At 46.6% G+C, this 26,829-nt stretch overlaps 1 protein-coding gene across 1 annotated transcript in view; it reads right to left on the reverse strand.

Annotated features, from left to right (window-relative positions):
• The window catches only part of CUBN (cubilin), a 729,033-nt gene that overhangs the window by 658,707 nt on the left and 43,497 nt on the right, over positions 1-26,829 (reverse strand). Inside the window, exons 7-12 of the mRNA XM_063921523.1 lie at positions 17,080-17,248; positions 9,417-9,548; positions 9,231-9,326; positions 6,867-6,991; positions 6,250-6,436; positions 3,955-4,073 (exon numbers count right to left, since the gene is read on the reverse strand). Of these exons, the coding sequence (XP_063777593.1) occupies positions 3,955-4,073; positions 6,250-6,436; positions 6,867-6,991; positions 9,231-9,326; positions 9,417-9,548; positions 17,080-17,248 (828 nt within the window). The remainder of the gene's footprint in view (positions 1-3,954; positions 4,074-6,249; positions 6,437-6,866; positions 6,992-9,230; positions 9,327-9,416; positions 9,549-17,079; positions 17,249-26,829) is intronic.

Here is a 26,829-nt window from a genome sequence, read left to right on the forward strand (position 1 = left end):
TTTCTTTCTGGGGCGGCGTTGATGCAGAAGGGTCAGGGCAGCAAGTTCTGATTCTAAAACTCGGATCCGTTGTGCTTCAATTTTCCTTTGGGCAGCCGAGAGGCTTATAAGGCAGCCTCGGATGGTGGCCTTATGTGCTTCCCATATCAGGGAGGGAGGGATGTCTGGGGTCGCATTGTCTGCATAATAATTAGCCAGTGCGGTGGCTATATCAGCAACAGTGCATTTCTTGAGTAGAAGAGATTCATTTAGGCGCCAGAATCGGGTAGTGGGGGGTGAGGAAGATGAAATCTCAAGCAAAACAGCTGAGTGATCCGACCAGGACATGGGGAGCGTCTGGGCGCTGAGGAGTTTACGGGTAGTGTCCTGGTCGATGAACACATAGTCTATACGGGTATAGAGGTCATGAGGCGGAGAGTAGTGAGTAAATCCCTTCGCTGAGGGATACAAAGTTCTCCAACTGTCATACAAATTATAAAGTGATAAATGCGCTTGTAGACGCTTGGCCAGTTTGGCGGGAGTAGAAGCCGTAGGACCGGGGCGAGACCTATCGTGGAGTGGGTCCATAGTGATATTACAGTCTCCACCAATTATAGTCATGCCTGTCGGGAGACAGGAGAGGCTGTCAAAGAAGGCTGTAAAAAGAGAACCCTGCTGCGCATTAGGGGCATATATGGAAGCCAAAATCAGAGGGGCCTGGTTATAGGAACATGAGAGGATAACGTAGCGGCCCTGAGGATCCGAGACAGTATCGTGAACAGTTATAGGGAGGCCTCGACGAATCATAATGGCGGTTCCCCTGCGCTTGGCAGGCATGTTTGAATAATAGACGTGTGGAAATTGTTTGCAAGACATGGAGGGGTGTGGGGATTTAAAATGGGTCTCCTGGATCAGTACTATATCAGACTTTCGTCTGTTAAATAATTGGATGGCCATGGCTCGTTTGGTGGGAGAGTTAAGGCCGTTAGCATTAACCGAGATAACTTTCAAAGTCATGGTGGGAAGAAATGTGGGTAACGCAAAGTGAGGGGCGGGAAGGGACCGAACCGACCATGGGGGTGGAGAGGAGAAAAGTAGGAAAAGAGAAAGAGAGAGGAGGGAAAAGAGTCTGTATAAAAATACAGAAGGGAGAAACCCTTTCCTGTAGAAGGGCCGGGTTTAACAAGAAAAGGATAGGCGCCGTCCGGGCGTATCCTTCGGTGGGGGGTGTGGGCTTGTGACAGAGCGACAAGGTATGTGGGGAGAGACATAGGGGAGGCAAGGGTATAATGGAAGCGACCAAGTGACAGGGGGAATAGAGGAAGCTAGCAGGATTGTATTATTGAGATAGGTAGGGATAGTGCGAGCGATAGAAGCATAATGAGGGGGGGGGGGGATAGAGCATGCATTGATATCAGACACTAAACAGACATCAATCCTACCAGGATAACATGGATAAGAACAAATAAACATCAAGCTAATCAGGGACAAACCTGAAAACAAACGTTAAAGAAAAAAAAGCTACTGGACTCTCGCGTGCAGCTAAGTGGATAGCATCGTACATGGCGTCATAATCAGTAGTCCACGCGGAGCGTATGAAAAACAAATGTGGATACATAACAAACTGAAATGAGAGAATATTCAGAAACCATATAGATCACATTTAACAAGGGTTATGTCATGCAGTGTCCGAGATCTTTCAAGCGGGAGACCATTCCGGGGTTGGGGCCCTTGGGCCTGAGATCGAGGATGATATCTGATCCCGGATCAACTCAGGGAGATCTTCAAAAATGCCAAAAGTTTTAAGTAAATCAGCTCCTTGTGTCGGGGTCTTGACTGTAAAAGTCTTCCCATTCTGTGTAACCTGCAGTTGGAAAGGGAAGCCCCACTTGTATTTAATGGAATGGGCTCGAAGTATCTTGGTTATGTGAACGAGATCTCTGCGCTTCTTGAGGGTGGAGGGGGCAAGATCCTGGAACAGCTGTAACTGGGAGCCGGCATACGAGACCAACGGTAACCCTCTGGCCGCCAGCATGATTCGTTCTTTGGTAGAATAGTAATGGAAGCGTATAATTACGTCACGTGGCGGTTGAGTCGGGGGCGGTCTGGGTCGAAGGGCCCTGTGGGCACGGTCCAGTTGAAGGAGGGCCTCGGGGACATCCGGAACAATTTGTAAAAAAAGGTTCTCCAGATACTCGGGGAGGGAGCTAGAGGACACACTTTCAGGGATGTTGCGGACTCGGATATTGTTCCGGCGGTTGCGGTTGTCCATATCTTCTAGGTGGTCTCTGTACGCTTCCATATCAGCCCGAATATCCAGGAGTTCCTGTTCCACCACCGTCTGGAAATGGCAGACGTCATCCACCTTGCGCTCTAGTGTATCCGTGCGGGAGCCCAAGTCGGCTATTTCGGACCTGAACTCAGTTAAAACCGATCTCATTTCTGACTGGATTGTTTTCGTAACAATAGCCACAATGTCCTGAGTGGTTAGTGGAGTGCTAGAGGTGGCGACGTCAGCAGAATCAAAGGATTGTTCAATTGACGGCGAGCTCCGAGTGGATGAGCCGGCCTTCTCCCAGGCACGCAGGATACTAGGCTTAGGTGTCTGAGAGTTCTTGCGATTCTTTTGTGACATTGTAAACACCGAGCTTCGTATCAATGTAGTAGAATAATGCGATATGTAGGGCAGGGCCCCCTGTCACTTTATGGTCGTTATGCTTAGGGAGCCATGAGCCCCATGTGGCTCATCAAGCGGTCAGAGAGGTTTGGTTTGGCAACGACGTGCAGGTCACCCCAACGTTGAGCGTATGAGGTAGGGTCGGCCTATACTCCAGCAGCACGGGCCGCAGCTATCCCCGTGATCATCCGCCGGGCCCGGGGCAGCCGAGCGGGCGTAGATTCCTGAGGAGCGGGCACCACAGTAGGTGGGGAGTGCAGCCAGGTATGTGCAGGGAGCGTCAGGCCCGTATCCCGTTTTGGAGGCCCGTGGAGACCCAGGCAGGGGATCCTGGGCAACGGGGGGTACCTGCGATTGACAGGGAGGGACCCCCGCTCCAGGCTAGGTGAGAGCAAAGGGTGGGACAGGCTGTGGATGTAAATGTGGCCCCGCAATGATGACCTCCCCTCCACTGGACTCAGTTATGGAGGTGTTAGAAAAATTCCACTGTCGTGTGCAGCGGGACCCCAGTGGGAGCAGGAGGTCAGGGATTCAGTACAAGGGGAGGGAGGGCGGCAGATGGTCCCGTGTCCTCAGAGCGTGGGGGTCCCCCAGGTATCCGGCCAAAAGCGCCGTGTCGTGGTAGGCCAGGGAGCTGTGGGCCGCCGGTCCTACTAGGCCGCAGTTCGCGGAGGTAAGATGCAGCGATCGCGGGTCTCGCGGCAGGCAGCGGACCACACGGAGACTCACCCGCAAGGTAGGAGGGCGCTCAGTACTCGATCCGGCAGTCGGGAGGCAGCGAGGATGACCGGAGACCGCAGGAGGATCTGGCAAGATGGCCGCCGCGTGTCTCTCTCGTCGGGCCCGCCGGCCGCCGCTCGCCTCTCTCTGGGTCGGCGTGCAGGGCTGGGATGTCAGGGGCGTCTCCAGGTAATGCTCCGCGTCAGTGGAGGATCCGATGGGGGGCACCAGCAATCGGTGGGTAGGTCCACGTCCCCGGGGTTTAGCTCTGGCAGCGGACCCAAATCGAGTCCCCGGGCTGGGAGGAGCGAGTAGGCCGCAGTCCGCAGGAGCTCCAGATTTGCTCCCCGACTCCGCAGCTCATACTCGGACAGCTCAGGGGGGGGGGTAGAGGGTCACCAAACACCCCCTGGGTTCAAAAAAGTGCAGGATTGAGGTATTTTAATAACGTGTGCTGCAGGAGCTCTCTTCATGCACTTCCACACTCCTCAGCAGCTAGGCCACGCCCCCCCATCTACCCTGATGTTTATGAACCATCTGCATCTATTCATGTATACATTCTCCTTATTTGTAGTTACCTTGTTTGCTTCTGTCTTTATGACCCAAGAGCAGCTCATCATGTGACCATACGACTCATTGCCTGGATTGTTGGGGTAACTCAACGTCCCGTTTAAACTGCTCAAAACACCTCCACAAGCTTAAACAGAATAAAGCATAATTAGCTGAATTACGTCAAATAACATCACTTGCACTAAAAACCACCTACGCCCAGAAAACTGAATTACACAGTATGTGCCACACAATAACTGGAAACCTCTCACAATGTAGTCTCCTCATTGATCCGTGGTGTTCTATAGACGATATACTGTTTAAAACTTCATAAAAGAGAGAAAGAGGCATCTTTCAAATACAAACAAGTCTCATTTACAAATGTTTTTTTGGGGACATGTGATGTACATTTAAGAGAGTATTTGCCGGCCAAAATGGAGGTGTCTGCAGCGTTTAAAGCCTGCAATGCCAGGAGAGGACCATCTGTGTGTCGGCCATTCCCTGCGGTCAGTGACATCTGCCGACTTGTTCCCCAAGATTCAAAAATATTTATTAAAATTCAGATAATGGAGAGGAGCAAAGCTTTTTTGGGGGGTTTCTTGTTTTCTTGGAGAGTGAAAATCATGCTAAACCATGCACAAAGGCTTGTCTTAAGTCCTCTTAAGTGGTGAAGATTGCCTTGGCTTATCTTTTCAGGGGACTCATTTTGGACAATGGGGGTTATTCCCTACAGATTGCAGATTCTTGCTTTTTCCATTCATTTGCAAGCTGGGGGCTGCCCATTGCAGGGCAAGGCTGCCCGGCATGCAGAATGGCATGCCCAGCAGCTGCGAACGCAAGTTAACTGTGGTTGCAGCAACTGTGGACGAGCCGCAGCTAGGCATGCGTATGCAGGCAGTCAGCAGCCATTTTTCACAACAGAGCGGCTGCGATGCTCCTTTGCCACATGGCGAACGGCTCTGTCTGTCAATCAGTCAGAACGGGACCTGCGCGTGCATACTGGCGCCAGGACCGGGGTTATTGCGGTGAATAACCCCCTATAGGCCAATGTAATAATAACATAGAATACACAAAAATATAAAAACTCGTAATAGTGGCCGATTTCCCCCTCATGGTTAATTTAAGATATTATTGATCCCGTCATCTGAGAAAATGTAAATGCTGGAATTAGTGAAGAGGTGGCCCTAAAGTGACGGTAGGCCGAACTATGACGTGAAGTTCTTTCCGTTCCCTCTGTTATTTTCAGGCTTAGCCACAAGGCCGCAGATCCAATGTGCAGGTAGTGGGTGTGCACCTTGAAATACTCTTGGCAGACAAATAGGCTTATTTGCACATATAATGATGTACTGCATTTTACTCTGTTGTTACTGCGAGCTAAGGGGGGAATTTAATTATGTTTTGGAAATCAACAAGATAAAACGTACACTAAGTGATCCTGACTTGCCTTCCCTTCTATCACTACTGTATGAGGAGCACTGCTAAACAACGTAGAAGAGGTGGGTATAGCCATGGACAGGGCGGTGAAAAGGGGTGTGGATCATCAAATCGACAGTATCTAGGTTGACAATGTTTAGGTCGACCACTATAGGTCAACAGTCACTTGGTCGACAGGGATGGAAGGTCGACAGGGTTTCTAGGTCGACATGTGCTAGGTCAACCGGTCATAAGGTTGACATGAGGTTTTTGAGGTTTTTTTTTGTCATTTTCTTCGTAGAGTGACCGGGAACCCCAATTAGTGCACCATGTCCCCTCGCATGGCTCGCTTCACTCGCCATGCTTCGGGCAAGGTGCCTTGCTCGGCACAGATTACCGTTCCAATCGTAGTCCACGTGGATCGTTAAGTATGAAAAAGTTCAAACAAAGATTTTTTTTTAAAAAAAACTCATGTCGACCTTTTGACCTGTCGACCTAGCACATGTCGACCTAGAAACCCTGTCGACCTTCCATCCCTGTCGACCTATAGTGGTCGACCTAAACATTGTCAACCTAGACAGTGTCGATCTTCAGACCGGATCCCGTGAAAAGTACAGACGTCACAACAAAATGCCATTTTGCATATTTTAGGCATAGTGCTCCAAAATACAGGGACATAAAAAAACAACTTATGTCCCAAGCATATGTAATAATAGAGTCCACACCCACATTAGACATCAGTCTGGATTTCTGTGCTTTTTAGTAGAGCACCCAGACTGTGTCTTTATACTGTAGCAGAACTGGGAGTATTATATACTATATACACATTCCTAGCACAGTGCCTCATCATCCCATACAGCAGATTGGAAGACTGCATTCAGCTCATTTCCAGCAGTAAGTCATCGGCCTACCTTGTGTTTGAGTTTCACAATGGAACCCAGTCCACCCGCTGGTGCAGTTACATGTGTAACTATTGATCCCATCCAGGCAGCTACCGCCATTCTGACACGGGCTGCTGGAACACTCATCAATGTTCTCTGTACAGTTGGAGCCGTCCCATCCTGGATAACACTCACATATGTAGTTAGAGACGCTGGGCTGGACATGCAGAGCAAAGAGAAACAAATCACATTAATGCACTGTGATAAAATATAGGCTGCTCATTGAAGGTGTGTCAGCGGGATCTAAAGGAGACCCCTTCCCCAGTAAATGTGAGGGTGTACACCATTTAAAATGAGCAAGAAGCAATAATATGAAATATGAGTAGCGTACAAATAGAATATTAAGATTGCAGCAGGGGGTCGGCACAGTCTGCAAATGCTGGAGGTGAGACATGCTGCTGCAGGAGAACAGCGGCAAGGAACAAAGGAAGACGTAAGGAGAGAAAGAAAAGATAGAAAGACAATCGCCACCATATCACTTTAATAATTTTATTGATGGGGCCCCCACAAGTTTGTTGTCCAGGGGCCCCCACAGACCTTAATCCGGCCCTGATACTGACATGCATAAATTCTGTGTAATAACTCACCTTGCACACCCCATTCACACAAGGATTGTGTTTCTGGCAAATGTCACTGACAGACAGGCAGCCACTTGCCCCGTATCCATTGCCAGCGTATCCAGGAGGGCAGACACACACTGGCAGAAGACCCTCTGAGAGAAGATAAAAGCCGCACAAGTTATTTTATGACATTTACCGGAACACTCATAGGCGTGCGCAGGACATTTTATTAGGGGGTGCACGATCAGAAGGGCGTGTTTAGCACCGCCTATTGGGCATGTCTAACACCACCTAATGGGCGTGTCTAGCACCACCTATCAGGTGTGTCTACCACCACATATTGGCACTCAATGCAAACTAAATAATATAGAGAATTGATGCACAGACATATATATATATATATAGAGAGAGAGAGAGAGAGAGAGAGAGAGATACAGATACAGATATATAAAATCTGTTTAATATATGTTCAATTTGTATATTTTATTACCATGGATTATAGCCTAATCTCTCGAAATTTATATTGATATTGAATTTGAACTTGTCCTCCTCCAAGAGGAACGCTGTATTCTGTGGCGTTGGCACATGATGAGGAGAGAGAGGGCATGGGTGGGAGCATGAGCGGGCATGCACGCGGCATGACATCATCACGACACATCCCACAGGTTAGAGGAACTGGGAGTAGGATTATGTCAGTGATGCTGCACCCATACAAATGAATGACAGCCAGACTGAGCAGAGGGGGTGGCGGGCGCAATGGGCGGGAGAACAGAAATGAGCACTCTCAGCGATCGCCGATACTGCAGCAGCAGCAGCAGGTGTGTGTGAGGGGGTTACAGACATTAGGGGGTGCCTGTGCGCACCAGGCACCCCCCCTGCGCACGCCTATGGGAACACGTCAACATTAATTCAGTATAGATTTATATTACACCGCTGGAGCCTTTGGCATGCAGTGTCCCATCTCAGCTGCAGCGTTAGGGAAATCCATGGCAGTGAAGGGTAATGTGATTCCCACCTTTCCTCATGGGAGGAACAGTTCTGAGTTGCTAGTACTACCCCCGGGATGCCTCCCCCAGTGCCCTGGTTACGGTGTGATCTGCAATAACTACTCACAGCAGGAATGTAGGGTGGAGTCTCCCACTCTCCTACCAGCAATGATGGAATGCAGTGACTAACAGACTAAGAGGAGTTCGAAGGGTTAGAGGATTTGTTCCTCCTCTCCAGTGCCTTCACTTCTTCAGCCAATCACCGTGCTCACTTCTCTAGTGATTGGTTGGTGAATAGAGCAATGGGGAACCAGCAATGTACAAGTGCCATCTAGGGTGGCAATAGGGGTGGAATGCCTCTGGTCATACCCCTTCTATACTGGACTACTGTAATCCCCCTGACTGGCATCCCTAACACATACATATCTCCACTCCAATCTACCTTCAATGCTGCTGCCCGGATCATCTTCCTCACCAAACGCACTACATCCACCTGACCTCTCTTACTAGCCCTTCACTGGCTCCCCTTCCCCTTCAGAATCCATTTCAAGCTTCTCACACTCACTTACAAAGCCCACACCTACTCTTCTCCCATTTATATCTCTGACCTTATCTCCCTTTACTCTCCCACCCGTCCTCTTTGCTCTGCTAATACACGCCGCCTCTCCTGCCTTCTGATTACCTCCTCCCACTCCTACCCCCAAGATTTTGCACGCGCTGCTCCCTTTTCCTGGAATTCTCTACCTCTCCCCCTCAAACTCTCAACCTGTCTACAAAACTTCAAACGGGCTCTCAAGACCCACTTCTTCACCAAACCCAGCCGTCTCTCATCCTAAGCCTTCTGTGGCCCACGCTCACTTTCTACCCCATTTGTGTTGCCCCTCTCTGTGTGCCCCTCCCCTTGAGACTGTAAGCTCTCACGAGCAGGGTCCTCTTCCCTCATGTGCTTTTACGTCTCTTACTTAACCTATCTTCTTTTCAGTACTCTCTTTGATGGCAGCAAATCCTTTGGTTTTCTGACACCCCGAAACTTATTTCAGTGCTGTTTACTGACACAGCTATGTTTATATACCCTGTACTTGTCCTATATTGTATTGAACTGTAAGTCACTGTCTTCATGTTTTGCTTATTTGTTTACTCTCTTTTTGGGCGCTGTGGATCCCATGTGGCGCCATATAAATAAATGATAATAATAATAATAATAATAATAATTCTACACAGAACATTCTCAGATGCCCCATCCAGGAGTGGAGCTGCCTCTTGACCCTCATTACTTGCGTGTCTTACTGTAAGTTACTTCTAAAAATAAGTAACATGATGTACATCATATATCTATGGGGGATGCGTGTTCTTTGGGTAAAGTACATTTTCTAAATGATACTGTATCATTCATTTCAAACATTACCTTCCCTTGGAGCACAGGAAGCCAGCGGGTGACAATCTCCATTATGCACTGAGCAGGCATCTATCTGACTGCACGTCCGTCCATCCCCCTCATAACCTGGGGGTGTTATAATGGCACACTATCAGTGATATAGTATGTAGCTAGACAATTACTGTAGTCTTACGTGTTTAAGATAAAATGCATTACCTGGCGGACAGGGGCCACAGTGAAAGGAGCCCATTGTGTTCATACATCTCACCAGTGGGGCCACAGAACAGCCACCGTTGTCCGTCTCACACTCGTTAATATCTTGACAGCTGTATCCATTTCCAATCCAACCTTTACAGATCCACAGTGGAAGAATTTCAGGGTGCAAGTACAAACTGAGTATCCATGATTATTATCACTATGCACAATGGATCAGGGGGTGCGGGCTCCAGCTCCGCAGATAGGATTCCTCCCTGGTCACCCACTGAAACTCATCATTTAATAGGCACAATCGAGTTTGCATTTCATTGGGACATACAGCAAGTAGCTGTAATTAGACAGCAAGCCTCACACTCAGGGCTGGACTAACCTTTGTGTGGGCATCAGAGAAACTAACTTGTGGGGGGCCCCTACCAATAAAATGGTCTATATAATATGATGTTGAGGTAACGAAAAAGTATAATGTGTATATACTCCCAGCAGCACAAATGTGTTAAACACACTACAGTGCCAACATTCACATTTTGCCACACATAAACCCAGGTTCACATATGCCACAGTGCCCCCCATGTTGGTGATGTAGCTATGTGTGTGGTCCCCCCCCTGTAGTTAATCCAGTATTGTTCACTTCACACTCCCAGTGCTTCTGCACTAAGCAGGACCATCTTCCCAATATCCCTGGGATAGGGCCTACCGCCTACGTAAGTAACTGCTCCCACCCAAAGGTCTTGGGCGGAATGTACTAAGCGGGTCTGGGACTCAGGGTCGACACCAATTAGGTCGACACCAATTGGTCGGCACACCTTAGATCGACACCACAAACGTGTCGACATGGACAAAAGGTCGACATGCGTTTTTTATGTTTTTTTGTTGTAGTGTTTTCGGTAATGTGACCGGGAACCCCAATTAGTGCTCGCCATGCTTCAGGCAAGGTGCCTCGCTCCGCTACCGCTGCACTCGGCACAGGTTACCATTCCATACTGTAGTCCACGTGGATCGTCAAGTACGAAAAAGTTCAAAAAAATTAAAATAAAATTTGAAAAACGCATGTCAACCTTGTTCATGTCGGCCTTTTGTCCATGACGACCTATTCCAGGTGTCGCCCTAAGGTGTGTCGACCAATAGGTGTCATCCTAAGTGGTGTCGACCTAATTGGTGTTGACCTGGAGTCCAGATACCGTAATAAGCCTTGAAATGTGATCATTTCATTGTGATAAAGTACCAGCCAATCAGCTCCTAACTGCCATGTCACAGGCTGGATTTGAAAAATGACAGTCAGGAGCTGGTCGGCTGGTGCTTTATCACAGTGAAATTATCACTTTTCAAGGCTTAGTACATCCCGCCCTTTGAGAGAGGTACTGCGGGTGGGGGACACACCAAGCGCACAGGATTGCACAGGGATGGGGACAGCCAAGAGGCAGGTCACAGCTACTATGGCAGCCATGCCACGCCCCCCTCCGCATAAAGCTCTTGACCTCCTTTCTATCAGCGGCCATCTTTGTAATATAGATGATTACGATATTGCCACTGCGTGAAATACACACGTAATTACGAGTATTGTTTCTGACATGTGAGCTTCCAATTGTGGCCCCATGTATGGCTAACTTGATGCACTTGTAGGCAAGAAACGACAAACATTTCTTCCTCTCTCGTGTTTGGTCGATTACTACAAACAAGTTGGAAGTAAAAAAGTACCAGGGCCACGTATACAACCACAGTGACTCTGAGCAAAGGAACGCTAAAACCCAGCAAGACTAAAGCCCTAATTATTTATTAATAAAAATCTCAAATATTAAAGCAAACAAAAATAAAGCATTAGCAATAACTAAAAATAAGAATTTACTTACCGATAATTCTATTTCTCATAGTCCGTAGTGGATGCTGGGGACTCCGAAAGGACCATGGGGAATAGCGGCTCCGCAGGAGACTGGGCACAAAAGTAAAAGCTTTAGGACTACCTGGTGTGCACTGGCTCCTCCCCCTATGACCCTCCTCCAAGCCTCAGTTAGGATACTGTGCCCGGACGAGCGTACACAATAAGGAAGGATTTTGAATCCCGGGTAAGACTCATACCAGCCACACCAATCACACCGTACAACTTGTGATCTGAACCCAGTTAACAGCATGATAACAGAGGAGCCTCTGAAAAGATGGCTCACAACAATAATAACCCGATTTTTGTAACAATAACTATGTACAAGTATTGCAGACAATCCGCACTTGGGATGGGCGCCCAGCATCCACTACGGACTATGAGAAATAGAATTATCGGTAAGTAAATTCTTATTTTCTCTGACGTCCTAGTGGATGCTGGGGACTCCGAAAGGACCATGGGGATTATACCAAAGCTCCCAAACGGGCGGGAGAGTGCGGATGACTCTGCAGCACCGAATGAGAGAACTCCAGGTCTTCCTCAGCCAGGGTATCAAATTTGTAGAATTTAGCAAACGTGTTTGCCCCTGACCAAGTAGCTGCTCGGCAAAGTTGTAAAGCCGAGACCCCTCGGGCAGCCGCCCAAGATGAGCCCACTTTTCGTGTGGAATGGGCTTTTACAGATTTTGGCTGTGGCAGGCCTGCCACAGAATGTGCAAGCTGAATTGTACTACAAATCCAACGAGCAATAGTCTGCTTAGAAGCAGGAGCACCCAGCTTGTTGGGTGCATACAGGATAAAAAGCGAGTCAGATTTTCTGACTCCAGCCGTCCTGGAAACATATATTTTCAGGGCCCTGACTACGTCCAGCAACTTGGAATCCTCCAAGTCCCTAGTAGCCGCAGGTACCACAATAGGCTAGTTTAAGTGAAACGCTGAAACCACCTTAGGGAGAAATTGGGGACGAGTCCTCAATTCTGCCCTGTCCGTATGAAAAATTAGGTAAGGGCTTTTATAGGATAAAGCCGCCAATTCTGAGACACGCCTGGCTGAAGCCAGGGCTAACAGCATTACCACTTTCCATGTGAGATCTTTTAAGTCCACAGTGGTGAGTGGTTCAAACCAATGTGATTTTAGGAACCCTAAAACTACATTGAGATCCCAAGGTGCCACTGGAGGCACAAAAGGAGGCTGTATATGCAGTACCCCCTTGACAAACGTCTGAACTTCAGGAACTGAAGCTAGTTCTTTTTGGAAGAATATCGACAGGGCCGAAATTTGAACCTTAATGGACCCTAATTTTAGGCCCATAGACAGTCCTGTTTGCAGGAAATGCAGGAAACGACCCAGTTGAAATTCCTCTGTAGGGGCCTTCCTGGCCTCACACCACGCAACATATTAAATACGGTGATAATGTTGCACAGTTACATCCTTCCTGGCTTTGATCAGGGTAGGGATGACTTCATCCGGAATGCCTTTTTCCTTCAGGATCCGGCGTTCAACCGCCATGCCGTCAAACGCAGCCGCGGTAAGTCTTGGAACAGACAGGGTCCCTGCTGGAGCAGGTCCTTTCTTAGAGGTAGAGGCCACGGGTCTTCCGTGAGCATCTCTTGAAGTTCCGGGTACCAAGTCCTTCTTGGCCAATCCGGAGCCACGAGTATAGTCCTTACTCCTCTCCTTCTTATGATTCTCAGTACCTTGGGTATGAGAGGCAGAGGAGGGAACACATACACTGACTGGTACACCCACGGTGTTACCAGAGCGTCCACAGCTATTGCCTGAGGGTCCCTTGACCTGGCGCAATATCTGTCTATTTTTTTGTTGAGGCGGGACGCCATCATGTCCACCTTTGGTTTTTCCCAACGGTTCACAATCATGTGGAAGACTTCTGGGTGAAGTCCCCACTCTCCCGGGTGGAGGTCGTGTCTGCTGAGGAAGTCTGCTTCCCAGTTGTCCACTCCCGGAATGAACACTGCTGACAGTGCTATCACATGATTTTCCGCCCAGCGAAGAATCCTTGCAACTTCCGTCATTGCCCTCCTGCTTCTTGTGCCGCCCTGTCTGTTTACGTGGGCGACTGCCGTGATGTTGTCCGACTGGATCAACACCGGCTGACCCTGAAGCAGAGGTCTTGCCTGACTTAGGGCATTGTAAATGGCCCTTAGTTCCAGGATATTTATGTGAAGTGACGTTTCCATGCTTGACCACAAGCCCTGGAAATTTTTTCCCTGTGTGACTGCTCCCCAGCCTCTCAGGCTGGCATCCGTGGTCACCAGGACCCAGTCCTGAATGCCGAATCTGCGGCCCTCTAGAAGATGAGCACTCTGTAACCACCACAGGAGAGACACCCTTGTCCTTGGAGACAGGGTTATCCGCTGATGCATTTGAAGATGCGATCCGGACCATTTGTCCAGCAGATCCCACTGAAAAGTTCTTGCGTGGAATCTGCCGAATGGAATCGCTTCGTAAGAAGCCACCATTTTTCCCAGGACCCTTGTGCATTGATGCACTGACACTTGGCCTGGTTTTAGGAGGTTCCTGACTAGGTCGGATAACTCCCTGGCTTTCTCCTCCGGGAGAAACACCTTTTTCTGGACTGTGTCCAGAATCATCCCTAGGAACAGCAGACGTGTCGTCGGAATCAGCTGCGATTTTGGAATATTTAGAATCCACCCGTGCTGTCGTAGTACTACTTGAGATAGTGCTACTCCGACCTCTAACTGTTCTCTGGACCTTGCCCTTATCAGGAGATCGTCCAAGTAAGGGATAATTAAGACGCCTTTTCTTCGAAGAAGAATCATCATTTCGGCCATTACCTTGGTAAAGACCCGGGGTGCCGTGGACAATCCAAACGGCAGCGTCTGAAACTGATAGTGACAGTTCTGTACCACAAACCTGAGGTACCCTTGGTGAGAAGGGCAAATTGGGACATGGAGGTAAGCATCCTTGATGTCCAGAGACACCATATAGTCCCCTTCTTCCAGGTTCGCTATCACTGCTCTGAGTGACTCCATCTTGAATTTGAACCTTTGTATGTAAGTGTTCAAGGATTTCAGATTTAAAATAGGTCTCACCGAGCCGTCCGGCTTCGGTACCACAAACAGCGTGGAATAATACCCCTTTCCCTGTTGTAGGAGGGGTACCTTGATTATCACCTGCTGGGAATACAGCTTGTGAATGGCTTCCAATACCGCCTCCCTGTCGGAGGGAGACGTTGGTAAAGCAGACACAAGGAACCGGCGAGGGGGAGACGTCTCGAATTCCAATTTGTACCCCTGAGATACTACCTGCAGGATCCAGGGGTCCACTTGCGAGTGAGCCCACTGCGCGTTGAAATTCTTGAGACGGGCCCCCACCGTGCCTGAGTCCGCTTGTAAGGCCCCAGCGTCATGCTGAGGACTTGGCAGAAGCGGGGGAGGGCTTCTGTTCCTGGGAAGAGGCTGCCTGCTGCAGTCTTTTTCCCCTTCCTCTGCCCCGGGGCAGATATGAGTGGCCTTTTGCCCGCTTGCCCTTATGGGGACGAAAGGACTGAGCCTGAAAAGACGGTGTCTTTTTCTGCTGAGAGGTGACCTGGGGTAAAAAGGTGGATTTCCCAGCCGTTGCCGTGGCCACCAGGTCCGATAGACCGACCCCAAATAACTCCTCCCCTTTATACGGCAATACTTCCATATGCCGTTTGGAATCCGCATCACCTGACCACTGTCGCGTCCATAACCCTCTTCTGGCAGAAATGGACAGCGCACTTACTCTTGATGCCAGAGTGCAAATATCCCTCTGTGCATCTCGCATATATAGAAATGCATCCTTTAAATGCTCTATAGTCAATAATATACTGTCCCTGTCCAGGGTATCAATATTTTCAGTCAGGGAATCCGACCAAGCCACCCCAGCACTGCACATCCAGGCTGAGGCGATTGCTGGTCGCAGTATAATACCAGTATGTGTGTATATACTTTTTAGGATATTTTCCAGCTTCCTATCAGCTGGCTCCTTGAGGGCGGCCGTATCAGGAGACGGTAACGCCACTTGTTTTGATAAGCGTGTGAGCGCCTTATCTACCCTAGGGGGTGTTTCCCAACGCGCCCTAACCTCTGGCGGGAAAGGGTATAATGCCAATAATTTTTTTAGAAATTAGCAGTTTTTTATCGGGGGAAACCCACGCTTCATCACACACCTCATTTAATTCATCTGATTCAGGAAAAACTACGGGTAGTTTTTTCACACCCCACATAATACCCTTTTTTGTGGTACTTGTAGTATCAGAAATGTTCAAAACCTCCTTCATTGCCGTGATCATGTAACGTGTGGCCCTACTGGAAAATACGTTTGTTTCCTCACCGTCGACACTGGAGTCAGTGTCCGTGTCTGGGTCTGTGTCGACCATCTGAGGTAACGGCCGCTTTAGAGCCCCTGACGGTGTTTGAGACGCCTGTACAGGTAATAACTGATTTGCCGGCTGTCTCATGTCGTCAACAGTCTTTTGTAAAGTGCTGACACTATCACGTAATTCCTTCCATAAGACCATCCAGTCAGGTGTCGACTCCCTAGGGGGTGACATCACTATTACAGGCAATTGCTCCGCCTCCATACCATTTTCCTCCTCATACATGTCGACACAAGACTGATAGAGGACAGGACCCCACTAGCCCTTTGGGGAGACAGAGGGAGAGTTTGCCAGCACACACCAGAGCGCTATATATATACAGGGATAACCTTATATAAGTGTTTTTCCCTTATATAGCTGCTATATAGATTTATCTGCCAAATTAGTGCCCCCCCTCTCTTGTTTTACCCTGTTTCTGTAGTGCAGAACTGCAGGGGAGAGTCAGGGAGCTTCCCTCCAACGGAGCTGTGAGGAAAAATGGCGCCAGTGTGCTGAGGAGATAGGCTCCGCCCCCTTCTCGGCGGCCTTTCTCCCGCTTTTTTAAGGAAAAATTGGCAGGGGTTAAATACATCCATATAGCCCAGGAGCTATATGTGATGTATTTTTTGCCATATAAGGTGTTTTTATTGCGTCTCAGGGCCCCCCCCCCCAGCGCCCTGCACCCTCAGTGACCGGAGTGTGAAGTGTGCTGAGAGCAATGGCGCATACCTTATTGAAGACAGGACGTCTTCTGCCGCCGATGTTCCGGACCTCTTCAGTCTTCTGGCTCTGTAAGGGGGCCGGCGGCGCGGCTCTGGGACCCATCCATGGCTGGGCCTGTGATCGTCCCTCTGGAGCTAATGTCCAGTAGCCTAAGAAGCCCAATCCACTCTGCACGCAGGTGAGTTCGCTTCTTCTCCCCTTAGTCCCTCGGTGCAGTGAACCTGTTGCCAGCAGGATTCACTGAAAATAAAAAACCTATACTTAAACTTTTTTACTAAGCAGCTCAGGAGAGCCACCTAGTGAGCACCCTTCTCGTTCGGGCACAAAAATCTAACTGAGGCTTGGAGGAGGGTCATAGGGGGAGGAGCCAGTGCACACCAGGTAGTCCTAAAGCTTTTACTTTTGTGCCCAGTCTCCTGCGGAGCCGCTATTCCCCATGGTCCTTTCGGAGTCCCCAGCATCCACTAGGACGTCAGAGAAAACATAATGCGTTTGATGCCAATATTCTGAATTTTGCCTTTTTTGTACCATATCCTCTGCAGGGCCCTCTTTGGAGAGCCCAAAAACCAGCCCTGAACACTCAAAATCCTACTGAATAAACGCATCCTGGGGAATGTCTGACATGTAGCTAGTTTTAAATGCAAAGGGACAACGAGAAGCACTCTCACTGTTTTGGGGCACGTTTGCTCAGTGATTAGCGGATACCTGTTGGGCATGAGCCACATGTGAAAGATCCCAATGTGTCAGAGCACTGCACTGGAGGATTCTGGGAGCAGGGAGGACTGGGCTGGGCGCATTCATCAATATTCTCAGTACATGCAGGAGATCCATCAGGTGACATCCATCCCGTATCACAGACACAGCTGTACTTGGGCTGCCAATACACACCACCGTTATTAGAACACGCATACTGTATAATACAAATATTAACACATACAGTATATTCCTATATTGTATACCAGAAATCATATTTGAAATAGACTTTATATGGTAACATTCACATTGGTAGATATTTGTCTGAGTTTTCTTACATATACTCAGTAAGACATCCTTCCTCATCCTGGTACTTTACATTGTTCTGTTTTTGTTTTGTCTTTTATGAGTAAAACCTGGCACAAGAGTGTAACAGGGATATTTAAATAAAGTGTAAAAGCGGGCATTTACATAATTCCCAACCATCCAGCTTTCGGAAGAGCAGTCCCTATTTTGGTGGACTGTGTCCCACCGTCTTGCGTTCAGACGTTCTTCCCAATCTGCTGTTGGAAGCAGTTGCACTGCCGCACACTGTGTAGGCTGGCGTACGTCCCCATGATGTGCACAATAGAAAAATGTGTTTCTCTGAAAGAAAGAAATTGCCTACCTAAACTCCCAACCCACTTTGTTGATCTCTGATTTTGGGATGTACAGAATGCATATACCATTGCCCATGAGTAAAAGGATTCATCTTTAAGGGTTTGTGTAAAAGTCTGCGAGATGAAGGCTCTGGCGAGATTTTGGTGAGTCTGCCTGAATTTGTAAAGTGCCAGTCATATAAAAAGCAAATCCAGGCTGATGTTGCATTTTTAAGTGGAAGCTCGCCAGAGAGTGTTTCTTATACCCCATTCACACTGCAGCCCCAGCTCTGATCTGTGTCCGACCTGGGATACTGAACACAGGTCGGAGCTGGGGCTTCAGATTACTTACCCCTTTCACACTGCCTTGATGGACTTGGGTTATTCCCATATTGTTGCCATTAATACAAGACGCTTAGAGATGACATCATCTCCAAGAGTCCTGAGTGCGCCAATCAGCAGCCTCTTAGCCATGACGTAGGTTGTGGACCTGGGATGCACGACCCACACTGAGCCAGGACCTGGGTCGCTCCAGCTTGCCCTGGCAATAACTCAGGTTCTTAGCCCAGTGTGAAAGGGTTATAACAGGCTATTACAAGAACCCCTTAATTTTAGTAACTGATCCTGGTAAACAAAGTTGCTAAATTTCATGAAGTGAGTTATTCCAAATTGAGCAAAGATCTAGATCATTGGTTCTCAATCTTTTTCCCACGTGGGTAACCCACGGCAGTCCAGTTGCATTATTTGTACCCCAACACTTGCTAAGCAGTACATTTGTAATCAATATAATTGATAACATCTTCAGGCGCTTCTATATATAAAGGCAATAAATGTTCTATACACAATATAATGACACAAGAAAAAAATGCATTGGACAGATATATTTTTCACATATGACAATTTCTGAAAAAAAGAAAAGAAAAAGAAATTGACAGTATAACTACTCTCTATTATTTTTTTTGCTTTCTTTTACAGGGATGCAGGCAGCGCCAGAGCAGGGCTCACAGCTGGCATGCTCTGCCCCCAAACCTGTGACATCACGTAAGTGGGCGGGGCTGCTGGCAAGAGAAAGTGTAGAGCTGCCCAGACAGAGCTATTGCACCCTGATACTAAAGATGGCGGCTGAAGTAAAACAGTGAACAGGATGGCATTCCATGCGCAGGCGCACATACGTTCCACTTACACAGGCATATTCTTGCATTAGCAGAAGCTAGTATATAGGCAAAAGTGGCCGCATACTTAGAATCAGGCCCATAATGTAGGAAATGAAGGAGTACATTTACTAAGATGGGAGTTCTATCTAAGATGGGAGGTTGCCCATAGCAACCAATTAGATTCTAGGTATTATCTTCTAGAAGGTGCTAGATAAATGAGAAGTAGAATCTGATTGGTTGCTATGGGCATCATCCTATCTTAAATAGAACTCCCATCTTAATTTCTCTGACGTCCTAGTGGATGCTGGGGACTCCGTAAGGACCATGGGGATTAGACGGGCTCCGCAGGAGACTGGGCACTCTATAAGAAAGATTTGGTACTATCTGGTGTGCACTGGCTCATCCCTCTATGCCCCTCCTCCAGACCTCAGTTAGATTTCTGTGCCCAGCCGAGCTGGATGCACACTAGGGGCTCTCCTGAGCTCCTAGAAAGAAAGTATATGTTGGGAAAGGCCACAGGTGGACATGATGGCGTCCCACCTCAACAAAAAGCTAAAGAGATATTGCGCCAGGTCAAGGGACCCTCAGGCGATAGCTGTGGACGCTCTAGTGACACCGTGGGTGTACCAGTCGGTTTATGTGTTCCCTCCTCTGCCTCTCATACCAAAGGTACTGAGAATAATAAGAAGGCGAGGAGTAAGAACGATACTCGTGGTTCCGGATTGGCCAAGAAGAGCTTGGTACCCGGAACTTCAAGAAATGTTATCAGAGGACCCATGGCCTCTACCGCTCAGACAGGATCTGCTACAGCAGGGGCCCTGTCTGTTCCAAGACTTACCGTGGCTGCGTTTGACGGCATGGCGGTTGAATTCCGGATCCTAAAGGAAAAGGGCATTCCGGAGGAAGTCATTCCTACGCTGATAAAAGCCAGGAAAGAAGTAACCGCAAACCATTATCACCGCATTTGGCGAAAATATGTTGCGTGGTGTGAGGCCAGGAAGGCCCCTACAGAGGAATTTCAGCTGGGTCGTTTTCTGCACTTCCTACAGTCGGGAGTGACTATGGGCCTAAAATTGGGTTCCATTAAGGTCCAGATTTCGGCTCTGTCGATTTTCTTCCAGAAAGAACTGGCTTCACTGCCTGAAGTTCAGACTTTTGTAAAGGGAGTGCTTCATATTCAGCCCCCTTTTGTGCCTCCTGTGGCACCTTGGGATCTCAATGTGGTGTTGAGTTTCCTAAAATCACATTGGTTTGAACCACTTAAAACTGTTGATCTGAAATATCTCACGTGGAAAGTGGTCATGTTATTGGCCTTGGCTTCGGCCAGGCGTGTGTCAGAATTGGCGGCTTTGTCATGTAAAAGCCCTTATCTGATTTTCCATATGGATAGGGCAGAATTGAGGACTCGTCCCCAGTTTCTCCCTAAGGTGGTATCAGCTTTTCACTTGAACCAACCTATTGTGGTGCCTGCGGCTACTAGGGACTTGGGGGATTCCAAGTTACTGGACGTAGTCAGGGCCTTGAAAATTTATGTTTCCTGGATGGCTGGAGTCAGGAAAACCGACTCGCTTTTTATCCTGTATGCACCCAACAAAATAGGTGCTCCTGCTTCTAAGCAGACTATTGCTCGCTGGATTTGTAGCACAATTCAGCTGGCGCATTCTGCGGCTGGATTGCCGCATCCTAAATCAGTGAAAGCCCATTCCACGAGGAAGGTGGGCTCATCTTGGGCGGCTGCCCGAGGGGTCTCGGCTTTACAACTTTGCCGAGCTGCAACTTGGTCAGGGGCAAACACGTTTGCTAAATTCTACAAATTTGATACCCTGGCTGAGGAGGACCTTGAGTTCTCTCATTCGGTGCTGCAGAGTCATCCGCACTCTCCCGCCCGTTTGGGAGCTTTGGTATAATCCCCATGGTCCTTACGGAGTCCTTAGCATCCACTAGGACGTCAGAGAAAATAACAATTTACTCACCGGTAATTCTATTTCTCGTAGTCCGTAGTGGATGCTGGGCGCCCATCCCAAGTGCAGATTGTCTGCAATATTTGTATATAGTTATTGCCTAACTAAAGGGTTATTGTTGAGCCATCTGTTGAGAGGCTCAGTTATATTTCATACTGTTAACTGGGTATAATATCACGAGTTATACGGTGTGATTGGTGTGGCTGGTATGAGTCTTACCCGGGATTCAAAATCCTTCCTTATTGTGTCAGCTCTTCCGGGCACAGTATCCTAACTGAGGTCTGGAGGAGGGGCATAGAGGGAGGAGCCAGTGCACACCAGATAGTACCAAATCTTTCTTATAGAGTGCCCAGTCTCCTGCGGAGCCCGTCTAATCCCCATGGTCCTTACGGAGTCCCCAGCATCCACTACGGACTACGAGAAATAGAATTACCGGTGAGTAAATTCTTATTAAATGTATCCCTAATTATCAGGTATGGGGGAATGTTTTATTAATATACAGTAATAAGGGGCAAACACAAAGTACATTTTATTAAGAGAGCCATATTATTTATTAATAATATTAATGGGCCAATGTTAATTGTTAATTTGGGGGAAAAAATTTGTTGTTACACCCTGGGGCAATATTAATTAGCTCTTAATTGGGGGGAGGAGGATTTGCTATACCCCTACAACTTTCAGTTGCCTGCTAATGCCATTGCACTTATTTCTCTATATTCCCAAGGGTATATGTAATAAGTGCGATTTTCCTTAAAGGCAACGATCTCGGCAAGTAAGGTTGGTTTTTAAATTATGTGCACTTTAAATCTACAGCTATAATTGTAGGGAACGCGCCGGCTCGGGGAAATCTGACTCTATTACATGTACCCCCCTGAGTTCATCTACTTTCACTTGTTACTTGCTCCTCCTACAAAATGAATGAGAAAAACAGCGACCGCACATTACGGTTACAGCACCCCACTTGCGCCCAGTCCCATTTCAATGTGTCATTTTCAAGTTACAATAACTTAACAGTGCAGCAATTAAAGGGATATGTTTTTTTAATTACTTGTTTCGTTCTGCTGCAGAACGTAACATGAAAGAGGAACACATATTCCGTTCCTCAGCATACCACAATTAATATACAGTTTCTACTTTTTCATTTCTCACAGGGGGGAAAGAAAACACTGATTGTGCCTGAAGAACGCAAACACTGATTGATTTACCTCAGATCTTGTGAATCACTTGACTTTCCCAGGAGGAGAGTCATACTTTATGCTGGACAATAAAGCTACTGTATAACACACACGGTCTAATGCTGGCTTGGGCACTTGGTGCAAGCGAGCATATCATTCTGCATCTCAAGCTGCGACCAGTTCTGCGCCAGACGTACATGTGCCAGGTTTTTGCCAAGTGTGCTTACAACCCGAAACACTTATACACCCAACCACGTCACAAGGACAAGAAAAGGTTTTTTTTTTAACATTTGATAGCGAAAATTGCATTTGTTATTGGGTTTGATTTATGTGGCATTTCATGAAATATAGGATACAATACATGAAAAATAGATTTCACATACCCACTAACATTTTAGTGTATTTATGCTGCTAAAATATGGTAGTATATTGTCTGATAATTGTAAATCAATATATTTATGTACATCGATTTCCCGCGTGTGTAAACACTGAACATATATGGAGGTTGTTGAAGTGGATGCAAAAATGTCTGAGCAGGATGGAGTAAACTGGCAGCACCTGGAAATGACTTCACATAGATACTACTTTTGGGGACTAACCCCATAGGAAATTCCTTTTTGGAGCACTCTTTTAATGAAATGATTATAAAAATAATAATAAGTCAAGATATGATTTTTATAGTTAAAACATAGCTTTTATTTCTTATCAAGATAATATAAATGGGGAAGAGAAAAAATAATAAAAAAATTATTCTTTATTATACGTAATTGTATCCCCTATCGTAATGAGAATCATACACATAGGTGAATTTTGTTCCTGACATGGAGCGATTAAAACCACAGCTCTCCACCTAAGTAGAATCACTGAATGCGTACCCCGATGTGACCCAAATAGCATAGGTTTTAAATCACATTAGGTAGACTCTTGCAGAGTCTTACTACAAAATAGTGAAAAATAACACTAGTGCAATATTGCAGACTTGCATTCCTTATAGATTCTCAATCACATAAAATAAGCAATTTGCAGAGTGTTAGGGCTTCCTACACAACAGTGTATGACGATATGTCTACAATATTTAAAAAAAACTCTTGCATTGAAATGCTACGCAATTAAAGGCAGACAGTAATACACGTTTGCAATTCAAATAATAAATGCTTCCATATATAGATCCATCTGACTAGTTTGTTCAGAACATATAAGTGATAACAAGATTTATCAGAAATTAGATAGAAAGCATTAGTACAGCATATTTTGCAGATACCACCATCTGCTGCCCGTCCTCATCATGAGAGCGGAGAATGGGTGAGAGTAGGGATACTGCTATGCTGAGAGAAAAATAAGTAAAGCCCCAGTGTCTCTCCAAATCCCCGTTTTTGGTGTTAGGGAAGCCCTGTTACTGAATGCATTGCAGGGCTTCAATGCGCCACGGGAACGGAGGGACACCTGTGAAAAAGATCAGCTCAGGGAAAAATATATGAATGATTAATCAGTCGCGTGGTGAGGGACTAATACAAATTGCTTCTGCTTTTTTTAATGTTAAAAATGAAAAAACACAATCTCTTGCATTGCCAATAATGAATGCTTCCATATATAAATCAGTATAACTCGTTTGTTCAGAGCATATAAATGAGAACAAAAATTATTATCAAACAAATAGATAGAAAGCATAGATAAAAGGCATTAGTACAGCACATTTTGCAGATACCCCCATCTGCTGCCCATCCTCATCATGAGAGCGGAGAATGGGTGAGAGTAGGGATACTGCTATGCTGAGAGAAATAAAGCCCCAGTGTCTCTCCAAATCCCCGTTTTTGGTGTTAGGGAAGCCCTGTTACTGAACGCATTGCAGGGCTTCAATGCGCCACGGGAACGAGGGGACACCTGTGAAAAAAAGAGAGATCAACTCAGGAAAAGGTATGTGAGTGATTCTTCAATCGCGTGGTGAGCGGCTAATATAAATTGCTCCTACTTTAGATAGGAACACACAATGTTAGACTCAATAGGGCTATTTACCGTGCACAAGAAAAAACGGGGTTAAAGGGACATATAATACCCAGCCGCCGGCCGCGGCTAATGTGTAGTTGTGCGCGTACACTCCGTTTGTGTGTCCCAGTTGGAGTGTTCTTCAGCGTCCTCCTGCAGAGAGGAGCTGTATGGAGAATCAAGAGCACATCGGCTATCAGCTGGACGTACGTTTCACCTTCTGGGCTTGATCACCAGCCTGGTGATCAAGCCCAGAAGGTGAAACGTACGTCCAGCTGATAGCCGATGTGCTCTTGATTCTCCATACAGCTCCTCTCTGCAGGAGGACGCTGAAGAACACTCCAACTGGGACACACGAACGGAGTGTACGCGCACAACTACACATTAGCCGCGGCCGGCGGCTGGGTATTATATGTCCCTTTAACCCCGTTTTTTCTTGTGCACGGTAAATAGCCCTATTGAGTCTAACATTGTGTGTTCCTATCTAAAGTAGGAGCAATTTATATTAGCCGCTCACCACGCGATTGAAGAATCACTCACATACCTTTTCCTGAGTTGATCTCTCTTTTTTTCACAGGTGTCCCCTCGTTCCCGTGGCGCGTTGAAGCCCTGCAATGCGTTCAGTAACAGGGCTTCCCTAACACCAAAAACGGGGATTTGGAGAGACACTGGGGCTTTATTTCTCTCAGCATAGCAGTATCCCTACTCTCACCCATTCTCCGCTCTCATGATGAGGATGGGCAGCAGATGGGGGTATCTGCAAAATGTGCTGTACTAATGCCTTTTATCTATGCTTTCTATCTATTTGTTTGATAATAATTTTTGTTCTCATTTATATGCTCTGAACAAACGAGTTATACTGATTTATATATGGAAGCATTCATTATTGGCAATGCAAGAGATTGTGTTTTTTCATTTTTAACATTAAAAAAAGCAGAAGCAATTTGTATTAGTCCCTCACCACGCGACTGATTAATCATTCATATATTTTTCCCTGAGCTGATCTTTTTCACAGGTGTCCCTCCGTTCCCGTGGCGCATTGAAGCCCTGCAATGCATTCAGTAACAGGGCTTCCCTAACACCAAAAACGGGGATTTGGAGAGACACTGGGGCTTTACTTATTTTTCTCTCAGCATAGCAGTATCCCTACTCTCACCCATTCTCCGCTCTCATGATGAGGACGGGCAGCAGATGGGGGTATCTGCAAAATATGCTGTACTAATGCTTTCTATCTAATTTCTGATAAATCTTGTTATCACTTATATGTTCTGAACAAACTAGTCAGATGGATCTATATATGGAAGCATTTATTATTTGAATTGCAAACGTGTATTACTGTCTGCCTTTAATTGCGTAGCATTTCAATGCAAGAGTTTTTTTTAAATATTGTAGACATATCGTCATACACTGTTGTGTAGGAAGCCCTAACACTCTGCAAATTGCTTATTTTATGTGATTGAGAATCTATAAGGAATGCAAGTCTGCAATATTGCACTAGTGTTATTTTTCACTATTTTGTAGTAAGACTCTGCAAGAGTCTACCTAATGTGATTTAAAACCTATGCTATTTGGGTCACATCGGGGTACGCATTCAGTGATTCTACTTAGGTGGAGAGCTGTGGTTTTAATCGCTCCATGTCAGGAACAAAATTCACCTATGTGTATGATTCTCATTACGATAGGGGATACAATTACGTATAATAAAGAATATTTTTTTTATTATTTTTTCTCTTCCCCATTTATATTATCTTGATAAGAAATAAAAGCTATGTTTTAACTATAAAAATCATATCTTGACTTATTATTATTTTATAATCATTTCATTAAAAGAGTGCTCCAAAAAGGAATTTCCTATGGGGTTAGTCCCCAAAAGTAGTATCTATGTGAAGTCTCTTCATAAATTCCAGGAGCACCTCCAGCCCAAATATTTGTCTAGGATTTGCCGTTTGATGTATACTAGCTGGTTTCTACTTTAAATTAAATTATTTATATTTATGTATAAAAAAAATCTTTTCTTGTCTGGTGCAGGATTAAAACTTTTGGTTTAGCACCTGGAAATGGCCATCATCACCAGAGGAAATATTCTATACATCTTCACAGTTAATCGGGAAGATAAACAGGCCTGCACTGATCAATTCACGTGGATTCTACAGGTGTGAGTCATTTGTATCAGAGCCCTGTGACTGGGGACAGAAATGTAACGTGAGTCACATCTGTATGTAACGTGAGTCACATGGCAAAACTGATTTTAAGTAGAGTTTGGGTAACATTCAGTTTTTGATAGTGTATCAGGTCTTATAAGTGTATAGCATAACAATCATACTATGGGGGTCATTCCGAGTTGATCGCTAGCTGAAAATGTTCGCTGCGCAGCGATGATGCAAAAAAAGGCATGTGTATGCGGCGCAATGCGCATGCACGACGTACTTTCACAACGGCTGATGTAGTTTCACACAGGGTCTAGCGAAGCTTTTTCAGTCGCACTGCTGGCCGCAGAGTGATTGACATGAAGTGGGCGTTTCTGGGTGTCAACTTACCGTTTTCAGGGAGTGTTTGTAAAAACGCAGGCGTGCCAGGAAAAATGCAGGCGTGGTGGATGAACGCAGGGCGTGTTTGTGACGTCAAAACAGGAACTGAACAGTCTGAAGTGATCGCAAGCGCTGAGTAGGTCTGGAGCTACTCTGAAACTGCACAAAATTATTTTGTAGCCGCTCTGCGATCCTTTCGTTCGCACTTCTACTAAGCTAAGATACACTCCCAGTGGGAGGCCGCATAGCGTTTGCATGGCTGCTAAAAACAGCTAGCGAAAGATCAACTCGGAATGACCACCCATGTTTAGAGAAACACTGTT

The sequence above is a fragment of the Pseudophryne corroboree genome, chromosome 5 (assembly GCF_028390025.1).
Source record: "Pseudophryne corroboree isolate aPseCor3 chromosome 5, aPseCor3.hap2, whole genome shotgun sequence".
Lineage (NCBI taxonomy): Eukaryota > Metazoa > Chordata > Amphibia > Anura > Myobatrachidae > Pseudophryne > Pseudophryne corroboree.